We start from the raw sequence: 16,454 nt of genomic DNA, 5'->3' as shown, positions 1-16,454 counted from the left end.
TGGTGAATTAGAGATTAACTTGTATGACCCAATAATGCTTTTAATATAATATTTTTGCCAAATAATCACAAAAATATTCCTTCACCAAAATATATATTTAAAATGCTTACGACTAGCTATTACTTTGTGCGACTAGTCGCAAGTTTTAAATTTTGCTTATTGAAGACCCCCCGACCCCCCAAAAATTATTTAACAATTTAATAGCTTATTACACAAGGCTATGCACACTTTCTGGTAACTGCACTGCTCAATACTGCAATATTTAAAGAGAAACTATTAATGATTTAGGTTTTATGAGGACGTTTGTTTCATATTTGATTCAAAACACTAAGAATAGGAATATTTCTCTGAAATATTTTCAAGAAGAAGTTAAAAGAAGTATGAAGGAAATAGTCTCTTGATAACTGAATTTTTAAGAAGGAACCGGAGACAAGGAAACGAACTGAGGACGTAGAAATTGAAACAGACAGAGTTACAAATGCACGGGCTCAACAAACTCAAGGTTTTGTTGACTCACTGTATGAGAAGTTAGTGCAGCCGTCAAGATGACGGCACTATTCGGGGTTTGATGTCCCTGACGAGTGGGTGGCCATCTTTTTATGTTAATTGTTTAATTTATGTTTCTTGTAAAGTCATAGGCATGTTTCCTTTTTTTTTTTTTTTTTTCAATTCACGTAATAATCAGTAATCAGATAATAATAATAGGGAGTTTAATAGAAATTCTAAATGTACCTCACACACTTGAAACCAATGTCATATGAAAGAGCTGGCAACACAGATTACAAAACAGTTTGAATTTTGTTTCTATCTTGATTAGAAATGTAGTTACGGCAGTTCAAAGTCTGAAATTTCAGACCGATTTTTACCCCAAAATTACCATTGCAAAGTTTCTTTTCTGAATTAAAAATTCACCCCATACACCGGAGCATACTCAATGTCTCAATCGTTTCTATGTTATATGTTTGTGTTGAGAATATTGGCTATTAAGCTTAACTGCTGGTCAAAATACTTCGCGATGGTGGTGGGCGAACGAATCGGCGGTCCCAGAAGTGGGTGAGAGAGGGATCTAGAAATGACTTGGGTTTGAAACGAATATTTTTGTGTTCGTGGATAGCTCACACGGTAGAGCCACGCTCTCACCTGCCAGGCGGAGTTGTCGTACCAATAAGGTCGCAGGTTCAAACCCCACCACCGCCGCGAAAAAAAAAAAATTTTTATTCTCTATTGTCTTCTGGCACTTTTCTACTCACTTCATATCTTGTTGTTACCAACATAAGTGCCTGCTCCACTCACTTTTCTGCATTGCAAAGTTGTGACCGAAATCGCGTGATGTTAATAAAAAATGGTTAAAACAGTCAATATGGAGTTCTTATCATATATTGTATACCAAAATGTTCGTCTTATCGAGAACAATGCATTTACATTAATAAAGAGGAAGATAAACATTTCAAATTAACACATTATTACATAATATGTCGCAAATGTTTCATAATCAAAAACTCGGCTAGACGTAAGAAACAATTTGCTCTATCACTTTTGGATTTATTCCCAATATCTCACGGAAACAATTGCAAATAATTACCCTCTTTTAATTAATACATAGAGAGAATAAAAAAGGGTTTGAGACTATTTAAATGAAAAGATATAAACATGTGTAATGACATAATGAGTTTATTTTTACCTATGGCAATTTAATTGCATATAAATAAAATGGTAGATTGAAAAAGTTCAAATAAATTGAAACAGATTCCCTATTATAATTAGAAGGAAAGTTCTGGCTTTTAATACTTTAAAAAATTCTGCTAAACACTTTGGGTTTATTGCTATTACATGATTTGAACTGACAATTAATATAATTTTATCCCCCTCCCCCCCCCCCCCCCCCCCCCCCCCCCCCCCCCCTTCTCTCTCAATGTATGGGGTGTCAAAACTAATAGAACTTCTTACCATAATAATTATTAAGGCTAAGGCCTTTAGAATATGGATACAATTGATAAACATATCTAAACATATGGGAAAGAAACTTGATGACTTGATGGCAAAGTAAAATAAAATAAAATTAAAGCAATTGGTATTTTTAAAATATCGATATCATTAATATCGGATTTCACAAAGAGAAGAAATATAATAACTTTTAAAACAAAAATTATAAAATGCCTATAAATAAAGTTGGAAAGTATGTATTCAAAATAAAAACATAGTAAATAATAGTACTGAAAATATTATGGACTAAATTTAACATAATACATAACTAAATTTAAAATATCGATATGAATATCGATATCGTCCGGCAGCCATGATGAGAAGATAATGTAAACAAGGCATTTCGGCGCAGAGTTAAAAGGTGTCTGCGCATCGATGTAGAGCCCTGAAATTTGGCATGAATAAAGTTTAGATGTTATTCTAAAAACAAGCGTTTAAATTTTAAAAACACACGCGGTAAATAAAAAAATAAATGCATTTGAAAATTGCCAAATTTTAACTTCCTATAACTTCTGGAATTATTAATGGATTTTTCCTTAATTGGCACCATTTAAAAGGAAATTGAAAGACGAAAATAATGATACCAAAATATCTGCGATATTCCTCTTTATAACGAAGTTATGCATCTTTAATTGAACCCCCTAAAACGCGAACGGCAATTTCCAGTCACAACTTTCCTATGGACGAGTTGGGTCAAAATTTGACTGCCACTGCTGCTGCTCACTAAACTGCCTAATAATAATCAGTTTCTTCAATTTTCTTTGGGCTAGGTTGGAGTTGGAGTTGGAGGGAAGGGGGTAGTTTTGGTATTGTTTTTTTTTTTTTTAATGAACACGGGTCATTTCAGTGACCGGTGCCTGCTCAAACAGAATTTGGCATTGGTTAAGCAGCGAGGTCCCTGCCACCATCTTGCTTTGTTTACACAGAAAACGGCCAGATGGTTTAAATTTAAATTGTTCCAAGACAAAAGAAATATTTCTAGCAACCAAAATGTATCAAAATTATAAACGTGCCAGAAGAAGAAGAAGAAGAAGAAGAAGAAGAAGAAGAAGAAGAAGAGAGAGAGAGAGAGAGAGAGAGAGAGAGAGAGAGAGAGAGAGAGAGAGAGAGTGAGAGAGAGAGAGGGAGAGAGAGAGTTTGAACTTAGTTTCGTTTATTTTATTTATTTTCAAAATACTATCTCTTTCTCTCTCTCTCTCCTTGCATCTCTCGTCCCTTCATTTTGCCAAGGTAGTGCTATTTACTACTATTTATCAAGAACAGCCAGGCAACTCAGTCTCTGTGTAAACAAAGCAAGATGGTGGCAGAGACCTTGCTCCTCAATCAATGCCCAGAAGTAAATGCCACTGGAATGACCAGCTCCGAGGTAAATAAATAAGATGGCAGCCCTCCCATCAGGAACATCAACTTCCGAACAGTGCCAGGATAACATTACCAAGTCTAATGATTTTTAGTATTTCTAGAGACTTTTCACCCACCCACACACTGACACAAATACGCAGTCCCCCCCCCCCCCCCCCCCCCCCATACCTGCCAGTTTGTTTGTCGTTTTTTACTCTGACCCACCGTCTCAAAATCTTGTATAGTCGTCTATGTTTATAACTTCTCGGATTGTAAACACAAAATCATATATAAGTGAAAGTACTGACGTGAAACAGAATTTTTATAATGGTTCTGAAATGATCTAAAAATGTTGCAAGTGGCATGGGACCCTTTCAAAAAAAAATATCAACAGAATGTTTACTATGTGTAAATTTACCCCTTTATAAACACACTCACCCAGTGGGACTCTGGTTATAAACATTTAACATTTTGAAATAAAGAGTTGAGTTAATCAGGAAACACAGTTTTTTGAAACTACTGAAATCTCTGCTGATGTTAACCACACTGACCCAATTTATTTGTTCTCATACATGAAACATAATCATTCTATGTTAACACCTTCTAGTTCTAGATCTTTTTGATTCTGCCATTTTCAGTTTAATCTGTTTTATATGTATTCAAATATATTTGAATTTTGATATGTTAATATAAATTATGCTGAATTTAAAAAAATAAATTATCTCCCTTTTGTGCAGAATTTTCTCCGTATCATTCATTCTATGGACATCAGCAGCTCTCACACACTAGCATCAAGAACCATTTTTTCTGGAGTCTTAAAGGAGTCAGAAACTTTTCATCACGGCATGTACCTGATTGTATACCCCTGCCTGCATACATTAGCAGCAAGATGTATGCGGCACCCTCACAGCCAGAAATAAAATCTAAAGCTGAAATTGACAACATGAGACCAGCTTGCAAATTGGCAACAGAAATATTGGATAATGTTGGAGACAATATTCGAGTAGGTTTTACATCACTGTTGCATTGTTCTGATTATGACATTTCCCAACCCAAGTAAACACACACTATTTTCTCTCTCTCTCTCTCTCTCTCTCTCTCTCTCTCTCTCTCTCTCTCTCTCTCTCTCTCTCTCTCTCTCTCTCTCTCTCTCTCTCTCTCTCTCTCTCTCTCTCTCTCTCTTTATCTCTCTCCAATTGTAGCTCTAGAACTTTTTACTATCCCGTTTTCTTCCCTTTTACTGGAGCTGATATAACCTAAATGTGCTGCAAGCGCCGTAAAACCTTTATAAACAAACAAAACACACACGCACACACACACAGACACACACACACACACTCTCTCTTTCTTTCTCTCTCTCTCTCTCTCTCTCTCTCTCTCTCTCTCTCTCTCTCTCTCTCTCTCTCTCTCTCTCTCTCTCTCTCTCTCTCTCTCTCTCCATATTCTCTTCCCTCCATCCCCAATCCCCTAAACATTAAAAAAAATGAAGTACAAAATGTAGAGTTAGCCTAACTAAATTTCTTCCAAAGCAAAAATGAGTATTTATTTGTCTTTTTTACAACTGTTGTACTTTTAAAAAATAAGTGAACAGTAGAATTGATGTGACTTGGGCTTCTTTGAAGCTTTTACTGTTTCTAGATGACGGGATATAATGTCAGGTGAGAGTTAATAAATATCAAATCGATTGAGGGTTAATAGTTAACCATTGTGATTATTAGTATTAGATGGTTTTGATAAAAAAGAAAAGTCCATCACACTCATAAAGCCCGTGGAGCCAGAGGAACAGCAGTAATTTCTTGATTCCTTCTGGATATATTTATAGCAAAGTAAGCCCTGTCAGATCTAACAGATCCAGTGGCCCAATCACCACTGGGTGGACATGGTCAGAATTTTTTTTCTCAACCCGGGATCAATACTAGTCCCTTTACTTCTTGTGAGATTGGCATAAAATATGCACATTCATATTCGAATACCCACATAAGTCACTCCTAACAGACATCTTGCAATGTAAGAAATAGAAATCTGTTTCATGAGACTAATTTGGGGGATTAGATGAAACATTGTAAGGTAGGCCTACATTGTACATAACAGTTCTTCATTTATATTCTAGGAGGGCCATTTGAACAAAATTTCCTTTTTATAAAGTAGGTACATTTCCCATTAGCTACCATGCCATTATTGTTGATACATTTTTAAAATAAGGTGAATCAATGTTTTTTTCTTGTTTCATAAATTGTTCAGATTGGTATGACAACAGATGATATCGATGTCCTTGTGCATCGGTTGTGTATTGAAAATGGTGCATATCCTTCCCCATTACATTACAGAGGCTTCCCTAAATCAGTGTGCACATCTGTCAATCATGTAGCATGTCATGGAATCCCAGGGTCCCTTGTTTTAAAAGATGGAGACATTATCAATGTGGACATTACGGTCAGTCTATTCTCATATGAAATATTAAAAGTTATTAGGTTGGTTGATTTTATTATTATTATTATTATTATTATTATTATTATTATTATTATTATTATTATTATTATTATTATTATTATTATTATTATTATTACCACATATGGTAGAACTTGATCCCAACTAAGACGTTCATCTTTCGGGTACGGCATTATATGGGATGAAGTCTAAAATAAAAGCAATACTCCCATAAGTGTAACTTTATTGAAAATATGTATGTTGATCAGAACACTTGCTGCACATGCAAAGTGATTAAAATGAGACCCAGCTTGTCAAACATTTTTAAATCTATGACTTTGAATCTCATGTTTTCAGAATTTTTGACAAGTTGTGGATCATTTTAATCGACTGATATTCAAGTAATTTTTATTGTTGTCAAAATGTAAAAATGCATTTTGTCATTGTACAGCAGAATTGAGTACACATCCATGTCATAGTCCTGATTATCACAAATCATTGCAGGTTTTTTATAAAGGTTATCATGGTGACACTTCCCGAACATTTAAAATTGGAAATGTAGATGAATTGAATTCAAGTCTTGTTGAAGCTGCCCGATTGTGCCGTGATGCAGGAATTGAGGTCTGCCACCATGGGGCAAAATTCTCTGATATAGGAGAAGCTGTTTAGTAAGAATTGTGTCTTTTCCTTTTTTGATTTAATATTTTGAAGGCAGATATTTTTCTATACAAAATAGAAACAACGCTTTTATTTATGCTCTCCATTTTATCAATAAAGCAAGAAGGTCGCGTCGATAAGGCATTGAACTTCCCTCTTGGGATTTAAGATTTGAGCCCCATCTTGTTTTTTCCTTGATACATGAGTTATCTTGTTTTTTTCTTGATATTGACCTAGAGGAATTTTTCTGCCTAATCTAAGGGAATTTTATTTATATTTATTATCGTTAAAAGATGCAAATATACCACTAAATCATTCTTTCCAGACTTAATGTCAATCCCACCTTTCAAACCTTTATGTGTTGTAATATCTGTTATATTATTATTATTTTCATTACTGGCTGACGAAGGATCTGATCCCAAAACGTTTCTTGACATATAATGTGCTTTGGAATAATATTTATCATAATTTTTTTTTCTATTAAAAAAAACATGATTATTTTGTGCTTGTAATTCCTTAAATGTTAAGGAAATGTCAATGACAAAATAAAGGGCCACATTTTAAAAATCCTGTCAAAATTGACACCATTGAAATAGAATTTGTACATGTTTTACTTGTTCTATATAAGTAGTAGCCCTTCAGAGCCATCAGGCCCATAGAGTCAGAGTATATCCATGGACAATAGAAACTGATTGCTACTCTTTGGTTAGGGTATTAGTCTTTCAGAAAGTACTTTCCACCAGATCTAACAGACCCAGCTACCCAATCACTGCTGGGTGGACAAGAAGGTCAAATAAAGTCTTGACTTCACCCGGAATGGATCGCAGTCCCTCTGGGTGTGAAGTGACTGCTCTACCACATGACCTATCGGGACCCCTCTGATGGTTTTTTTCATTTATGTGAATTGTCCACTATCAGAAATAGATGTTGTATTGTACCATAAGAAAGTTTACAATAAGAGCTTTTTTATTTGGTATATTATAATCTTAATGTTCTTTTGCAAAAAAAAAATCAGTTCTTGTGCCAGCGAATGTGGATTTCAAGTCATCCCTAACTTTTGTGGTCATGGCATTGGAACATATTTCCACGGCCCTCCAGATATAATCCATGTCCGTAAGTTTTCTCTTTCCTCTGCATTTTCTTTTCTTACCCTTTTTTTTTTCAAATTATCCTATAAATATAAATCACCAAGATCATATTCAGAGAGACAGAGAGTGAGAGGGAGAGAAGGAGGGAGAGAGAGAGAGAGAGAGGGGGGGGGGGGGGGGGGGGGGGGAAGAATAGTGTTATCAATTTTGGGCTACTGTGATGATCCTGATGATAAAAATGAATATAAATAATCAATACCATCGAGTTGGAGTTTATCCCATCATATGGAGCATTAAATAGACAGTAACCTTTTCCTTAGATAGAGCGCTACTTTGTCAAAAACTACTTTCTACCTGATTCAACAAACCCAGCTACCCAGATACAGCTGGGTCAATATAGTAGTCAGAAAAATAAATGACGACCGGAACCAAAATATATATGTTCGTAAGTAAGTACTTTGCTCACTGAATGAAATTTGATGCACTATTGTATTTTAATAGGTTTACATGCCATGATCGTCATCTTAAAAGAATTATGATGCTGATATGTTTTTATTATGCTCTAACTCGAAGCATTTCACAAAACTTAATTATTCTGCAGGTCTAGATTTTTATAATAGTATGTATCTTTTGTCATCAGGTATACCTCTGATTAACACTACACTTCTATCTTCAAAACAATAAAGAAGTATACATACGGAAGCATGTTTCATTGCTTCTCTTTGTAAAAACACTTTCACAATCATCACAGCTTATAGCAAAGAACTCATTCACACTTAACCCTTAAATTGCGGAATTCGACTCAAGTCGAAAAAAACAATACTGCATTCTCAGTGAAGCATTTGTCTTAAGTCGAAATGTAAACACGTTTTTAATGAAATCTCCAAAATCCTTCAGCCCTGGGAATTACATAAGGTGAAAATGCTCAGCACTTTAAGGGTTAATGCAAGTGATGTGTTGTAATATAGTGTGCTTTACCCCCAGAGACAATAACAGAGCCAGAGTTTTGCAACTATGGTCATCCATTGTCTTACTGACCATGCTTAACTTTGCTTGACAAGCTGCCTTATCTCTTGGCCTTTAGCATCACAAGAATTATGAAAACAAAACAAAACACACTGGCATAACTGACATATTTTTGTAAAACATATCAATCAGAATACCACATTTAATTTAAATCCATTTTTTTTGTCTTTGTCAGCTGTAGACAATCCTGGGAATGACAAGATGCTTGCAGGAATGACATTCACTGTCGGTAGGTTCTTTACTTGTCTGACAGAACATGATATGGAAAAAGGTCTTTTGCTTCAATAACTATGTTAAAGTCTGTCAAAACCAGCAATACTCATTGCTTCCTAACAATAGCAATGTCAAGTAAGTAATTGTTATCAATGCAGTCGCCGAATCATGTCTTGCTGTGTTGTCATACAGTGCACCCCTGAAAAATGACATTACCGGGGACCGGAAAATTGTGTCTTTATATCCGGGGTTTTCAAGATGGCGGAAAAGGGGATGTGGTGAGACCTGTGAATACATAAGAGTGCGATACTTGGACCAGTGCCTAAGGGAAGACATGTCCCAACCCAACGTTATAATGTGTATGTCTCCTGTTTACAAAGGGTATACCAGCTACGCTTTCAATCTCTAATGTGTATTGTCATAGTTTCATTATAATCAATACTAGAACGCCATTTAACAAAACTAGGAATAAATCAAGAAAATCAAGTGCCAATTATAATAATACTGCACAAGAACACAGATGCTCACATCTAGTTTTATTTTAATTAAAATCCATGCAATACACTGATGGGTTTTGAAATGCCGAAATTTTTGTTTAAGTGCACCAAGATTTACAAGCACTTAAAATTAATAGATCCACAAACTGCTCCGCCCCCCCCCCCCCCCCCCCCCCCCCCCCCCCCCCCCCCCACTGAAAAAAAAAACAATCCTAAAACAACTAGGTATTAACAGCAATAATATCAAATTTGGACTGATGTTTAGAACTCAACAACTGATTTTTAAAATGACAATAATGGAGTGAAAAAGGCCCTTATCTATTTCTGGTTAAACATACTGGACGTCCTTTTTGAGTCTACTGCATCTAAGAATCATTTTTATAGAATTTTACAATGTTTTGTTCTTTTACATTATTCGGAATTGAGGATTATACCCAGATAAGCAATAATGTATATTTGAGAGATGTGGAGAGCACGTTTTATTAAACTATTTGTCTATATGGATTATATTTACAGTAATCTTCTTTGACGACCTTCATTTTCTTTATTTTATCGTGACACAAGGTTCGAGGACGTCATTTCTTTATCCAATTTAATACTGTTGTTACACTCAGATGTATGTAACCTGCCTAACAGGCCAACATGTTTTGTGTTGCTCCCGTTGTTCTTCTGTGTAACAATATTCTTATTCATATTTTGATCGATATTCCTTTGGATTTTTACACATTCATTGTGTAACACACTTAGCAGGCAGACGTTGTGTTTTTTGTGCTGTCATAAATTGGATGTTTTCAATGTGCTCTCCTTGTTTTTCCAAATGATTTTTACATCAGTCAACTTGTGGTACTTTGGTGTTTTATACGACCCAGACATTTTAAATATGAAAAAATTGCACACAACAGATTTTAGTCTACAAAAATGGAATCAATGTTTACACTACTTGTCCTATGTGAGTTGTTTTTATCAATTTTCTGACTTTCAACCATGCCATTGCTCTTATTACTTGACCCTACTGTGATAGAAATAACAATTGTAAAGAACGTAAAAATCGTGGTGGTCGACAGAAACAACACTGCGTCGATACCATCATCTGTCATCGACCAAAACAGCAGAGATCGACAACTCAATATTCACTTCAACCATTAAGGGAGCGTTCACATATTACGTCATCAGCTAGGGGGGGGAGGGGGGGTCTACCAAATGTTGACATGTGTTGACATGGGGGAGGGGGGGGGGGGTCAGACCCAAGATGATGTCATCAAAACATAGTCAAATCAAGCCTATTTCAAAGTTTGTTCCTTTCAAAACAGCTAAAGATAAATTGCTATGATGAGTATTGCCCATCTCTCAAGAAACAAGATGGGAAAGGGGTATCACTTCTCAAAAGGCGAACTTGCCCTAAATGTTCATTGTATCACTCCTCGATCACAGCAATGAAAGACCATTCACGAAAATGCAGCATACAAGAAGAACAGCAAATGGGAGAAAGTGATGACGATGAAGATGAAATTGATGATACTATTTATAGTACATTGCCAGAGGTCCAAGGCAGAAACATTTTTGAATCAATTAATTTTGTGTTTGGAAATTGAAACAGAAATTCATTCCACTAAAAGACTAATATGCTATAAAATAATTTGCCTCCTATACTATTTTAAATTACACTTTCTGAAATTTTTTTAATAGCACCTGCACCAAGTAGCCTAATTTAAATAATGTTTGTTAGATTTTATCTTTGCAAATTTAAATTTTATGTCCCCATTGTATCGTAAAACATAAATTATCAACAGTTTCTGAAATTAATAAAATGTCTGAATGTGTTTTATCAAACGTTGATAATCAATGTTTATGGTTTGAAAAATGAATAATAAATATTGTGAAATTTAAGTTATCTTTTAGTTTTTATTAAATTAGATGACGTCATCATCTGTTGGGGGAGGGGGGGGGGGGGTCAGGTCAATGATGACAAGTGATGACTTGGGGGAGGGGGGGGGGGGGGTCTAAAAAGGGCAAATTTTTGATGACGTAATATGTGAACGCTCCCTAACAGTCTCGTCCAATGTACACTGCTGCTATTGATATCATTGTGGTATACGTTTTATACATGTAACTTTTGTATATTTATTTGTAACATGTATTGAGCATCATTCAGTGATGAAAATGTGCGATATAAATGCCATATATTATTATTATTATTATTATTATTATTATTGTTTTCCCGCTATTCCAACATATTATAAGACCTTAAATACCCATAATTGTCCCCATTGGACAAGGCACTGGCTGATACCCCTTAACCTCCACTGACCTCAGACAGGTATCTAACACTAACCAGGGAAGGCAATGGATCCTTGAGAGTGCCATCCACTTCTTTTGCCGTGGTTTGATATGAGTTAATGCTGATTCCATGCAGTGTAGTAAACATGTGTTCTGATTGGTCGGTAACAAATCAATCTCATTGGGAGAAAAAAAAACGTTTTTTATCGGTTAAAAGTAAAGATGACAATGGTCGGATATCCAGCATCAGTACCAACTTCCGATTATTGTTATAACAATGTTGCTAAACAGGGTTTTTACTAAAATGTATTTCGCTATTTTGGTTTTTTTCTTACTAATAACATATTGCAAAACAATCGGGACCAGAGGTCAATGTCGCTATCCAGGTGTTGTCATTATTCAGGGGTGTCGTTATCCAGAGGTTGCACTGTAGTTGTGTCCAATATTAAGATGATTTTTTTCCATTTTCCAGCAGGTTACTAGCAACAATCTTTTTAAAGACTTTTGATGAAAAAGGTCAGGTTAGATATTTCATCAGTTCCTCATGATATGGTTGTGGATTAATATCCTTTAGCAGTGTTGACATATTTGATCCATTACCTTCAAACTGAAGTGTGTTGGGATGATTAATAGCTTGAAACTGAATTTTTAGCCAAAAATCTCAGACCTTGGTTGAGTTCATGGTTTATAGAAAAGAATAATTGCAGTATTTCATATTTTTGATTAGTTTAAATTTACTTTGACTATTTAGCATCTGGTTCATTCGGACATAATTCCATTTTGAGATGAAAGATCACATATTTGAATTATTATTATTATTTTTTTAATATACTTGTAAAACTTATCACAACAAGCCTTTTATTGACCATTGCCAAAAGTGCTGGTACAATGTGATCTGCATAAAATTTTATCAGCCAAGAAGAAATTTTGTAAAGGTACATGATTTTTTAAAAATTGGGCCTATTTCTTTTTATCTTCATTTAACCCTATTTTTGACTTTGCTTCAAACATCCTGACGACTCGCAGCACTCTTTAATTTTATGAACAATTAAATGAATTCAGGATAACAAAGCTTGCTATCATCCAGATGCATATACATGTATGACAAATCATTGAAACTGATAATGCGTCTGATGAGTTTCATGTCTAAATCATCAAGCACAAGCCCAAGATTTGTTACTTAGTCATAGCTACTTTCAAAGACTAATAATTCTCTGACATATAGACTAAATAGATTGATATCTAGAATAATAAAATAGTTTCTGTGGATTGGTTCATTTTTTTATTTTTCTTTAATGAGATTTTTTCAGTATTATCTGCCAATTTAACACATTAGAGGTGAAGTTCGAATTTACTTCACCCCTATGTGGTATCGTATTCGAGTTACTTTATGGGGAGATGTATCAGGTTATATTAAAATTGAGCATAGACTATATAGAAAGAGTTAAATCATTAAAATCAAACCACAACCAATCCAAGTTTAATTAACTGATTGACTGATATAAATATAAGAATAAGAACTATTTGTCATGCTTGGTGTCTATCTCCAGAACCCATTATTTGCCACGGTTCCCCCAACATTCAAATTCTACAGGATGGCTGGACTGCAGTGACTTTAGATGGCAGTAGATCGGCCCAGTTTGAGCACACAATACTAATCACTGAAGATGGCGTGGAAATACTCACCAAGTAGATTGGATCTTGTGATGAAATGATATTTAATTATAAAGAACAGATCAGATATATTATATACACTACACCTTGAATAAATAAAATGTTATATATTTAAATATGCGTGTTTATTTATTCCCTTTAATTTTGACTGATGATTTGTGAGTATGGTATCTAAAGTTAAGATGATCTTTTAAATGGAGTCTTTAAAAATGGGAACATTTACACAGCGCATTTTTATGGGTTTACCATGCTGGTCATAGTAGTAGTGATGGTAGAGATGGTGGTGTGGTGGTAGTGGCAGTAGTAGTGGTGGTGGCAGGGATGATGATGTGGTGGTGGTTGTAGTAGTAGTTGTGGTAGGGATGATGTGGTGTTATTTGTAGTAGTAGTAGTGGTGCTAGGGATGATGGTGTGGTGGTGGTTGTAGTAGGAGTGGTGGTAGGGATATTATTCTTTATTTAAAAAAAAAAGAAGAAAAGAGAAATAGAAAGAAAGGCAAAGGGAAAGAGGGGCAAAAAGAGAGAGAGAGAGAGAGAGAGAGAGAGAGAGAGAGAGAGAGAGAGAGAGAGAGAGAGAGAGAGAGAGAGAGAGAGAGAGAGAGGAGAGAGAGAGAGTTTAACAATGCTTCTATTGTTCACCCAGCAGGCCATTATGGGCCATATTTCCATTTCATACAGTATAGATTGCCTCTTGGGCATCCTTTTTGTACTAACACTCCTAAAATATATGTCATTGCTTATACTTCTTATACTTATAGCCAAGTACCTACTCATTCCTAGTCGAGTGGGGTAATAAGTGTAAAGTGCCTTACCCAAGGAAATAATGCAAAGGTGAGAATTTTAAACATTTACCGTCAACCATCTAACCTCTGATCATGCTTAACATTGCTTGCCTTTTGTGACAAGACGGGACATAGAACTGCTGAACTACTGACGTCATATAGACATAATTGTGGGTGTGGGGAGTCATTATTCAGGGCTGAGAATCTTCCGCCTAAAAGCGGATTTCCGCTTAAATTGTAGTTTATCTCCACCCATCCCCATCACATTCCTCCTTTTTCAATTTTTTTTTTTTGGATAAATAAACAGTGATTATCCGGGATTTTGAGAATTTCTCAAGCTTTCCGCTGAATTTGCCGTGTCAAACATTTTCCTCAAAACCACAAAATCACCATTATGTCCTATGTCATATTTTGACACCTATGCTCAGTCTCGTGAAATTTGGTGACGGTTCCGTTTTCATGACGTCGGGCCAGACAGAATGGCACCAGATGTCACAATTGACACAGAAGACCAGTGGTGTTCTTTGATTAGTTAGTTGATGATTGAAGGGGAAGAGAGGGACAAATGGGTCTAGATTTTCTCTCTGTTGTAGGCAACTATTGTCTTTTTAATCTCTCTCTCTCTCTCTCTCTCTCTCTCTCTCTCTCTCTCTCTCTCTCTCTCTCTCTCTCTCTCTCTTTTTTTTTTTTTTTCCCTCTTTCCCTTTGCCTTTCTTTCTATTTCTCTTTTCTTCTTTTTAAAAATAAAGAATAATATCCCTACCACCACTCCTACTACAACAACCACCACACCATCATCCCTAGCACCACTACTACTACAAATAACACCACATCATCCTTACCACAACTACTACTACAACCACCACCACATCATCATCCCTACCACCACCACTACTACTGCCACTACCACCACACCATCATCTCTACCACCACTACTACTATGACCACCACCACACCATCATCCCTACAACCACCACCACATCATCATCCCTACTACAACTACCAAATGCTGTAATTACGCTTTCAACGTTTGAAATTCCACCGAGTCGTGTCAGAAATTTGGGATCGCATCTCAGTAAATTTTAGTGAAATTCAAGTTTATAGGTTATGGTCGCATGGATGGGTCATGATCTTCACGATGAAAAATTTCCTCCTTTTTTGTGACCAGTCATTCTCACCCTGAATGATATTGATATGTCATTTTTTATGTCTCATACAGTGTGGATTCAACTCGATTTTAGATGGGCCTCCCCGTCAGCTGCAGAATCAATGAAAGTTAACCGGTATTGGCAGTGTTGTGTACAAAGCCTAGATGCTGAGTCCTTTGGTGATGCAATTGACTCACATTACCTCAATCTGGTGTGAATAAGCACTATAACGAGAGTGCTTTTATTAAGATTGAGAGTGCTTATATAAAAGTATGCCTACCCTTGCGACTTGTTCTGGAGGAATTGAAAGTTTGGTTCCACATGGCTAGTTGGGGAAGTAAATGATAAAGTGGAGTGCAAATAATGAAAATAATTTATATACCTGATCCCGCGGTTTTTTTTTGCACAGCTTGCGGCCGCGAAATTAGGGAAAATTTTCCGATTTGCATTGCAACCGCAAAATCTGCAAGTTTTGCAAATTTTTGACGAATTCTTTCATTGTTAAATTTTTTTTTTTAAAATTCGGATATGACCTTTTATTTAGGTTGAATAAAAGGTTAGACGTCTATATCCTAATTTTTTACTTCTTTATTATAGCAATGTCATTGACAGCAATTTTTAAATTGTAAGTTTGATTTCCCAACTTTGTGTCTATTTCCAAATCAGCATAATTAATGGCAAAATTTGCCATTTTTTGTCCCATAATTTTGAGTTTGAAATTGTGTAATTCCACGGGAATATTTTATTACACGAGTTGCATGTTGTTAGGTGTGATACAACATATTTAGAAACCGGCAAAATTTTTGCAAAATTTACTTATTTTATTCTGCAAAATTTTGAAATATTTTATGCAAAAAACCGCGGGGTCTGATATACAAGTCACGAGGGATCATGGTGTACTCTATCCAGTATAATTTAATATTAGGTGATACTGACTGTACCCGTACCACATGTATGCAGAGGACACCCAGTTGCATAAGACTTCCGTCCCAGCAAATATCTAATCTGCTCTCTAAGAAACTGAAGACATATATGCTGTTGCCACCGTTGCTAAATCAAGAAATGGATGAACAATCACAAACCTACATGAATAAACGGGAGTTATCTTGTGCAGCACAGATCAGAGACTATTCACATCTCCTCCCCTCAATCGGCAATGAGATGATCTCGGTCAGTCGCAAAAAGGCCAAAAACCTTGATATATTGGACAGCTCTCTTTCAATGAAAGATCACATAAATGAAGTCAACAAAAAACAAAACAAACAAAATTAGATACTAATTGCACACACGCGCGCGCACACACACACACACACTCACACGCGTGCGCACACACACATAACAC

General features: G+C 35.7%; 1 protein-coding gene across 5 annotated transcripts; it reads left to right on the top strand.

Annotated features, from left to right (window-relative positions):
* Positions 1-278: 278 nt before the first annotated feature.
* Positions 279-13,299, top strand: LOC144964662 (methionine aminopeptidase 1D, mitochondrial-like). Of its 5 annotated transcripts, none has more exons than XM_078899159.1 (7): positions 279-527; positions 4,062-4,327; positions 5,566-5,757; positions 6,256-6,419; positions 7,424-7,521; positions 8,698-8,751; positions 13,060-13,299. In XM_078899159.1, exons 1-7 carry the CDS (start codon positions 479-481, stop codon positions 13,200-13,202), a joined length of 966 nt encoding a protein of 321 aa, XP_078755285.1. In that variant the 5' UTR covers positions 279-478; the 3' UTR covers positions 13,203-13,299. The 5 variants fall into 5 exon arrangements, with proteins under 5 accessions (XP_078755285.1, XP_078755284.1, XP_078755288.1 ...); XM_078899158.1 differs by having other exon boundaries at positions 282-378; positions 13,060-13,293; XM_078899162.1 differs by having other exon boundaries at positions 291-502; positions 13,060-13,293.
* The last annotated feature ends 3,155 nt before the right edge of the window (positions 13,300-16,454 follow it).

Source organism: Berghia stephanieae, chromosome 2 (assembly GCF_034508935.2).
Source record: "Berghia stephanieae isolate SIO BIC M18660-M18661 chromosome 2, UCSD_Bste_1.3, whole genome shotgun sequence".
NCBI classification, from domain to species: domain Eukaryota; kingdom Metazoa; phylum Mollusca; class Gastropoda; order Nudibranchia; family Aeolidiidae; genus Berghia; species Berghia stephanieae.
Note: the sequence above shows the minus strand (reverse complement) of the source record. Positions and strands in the feature narration are given on the sequence as shown.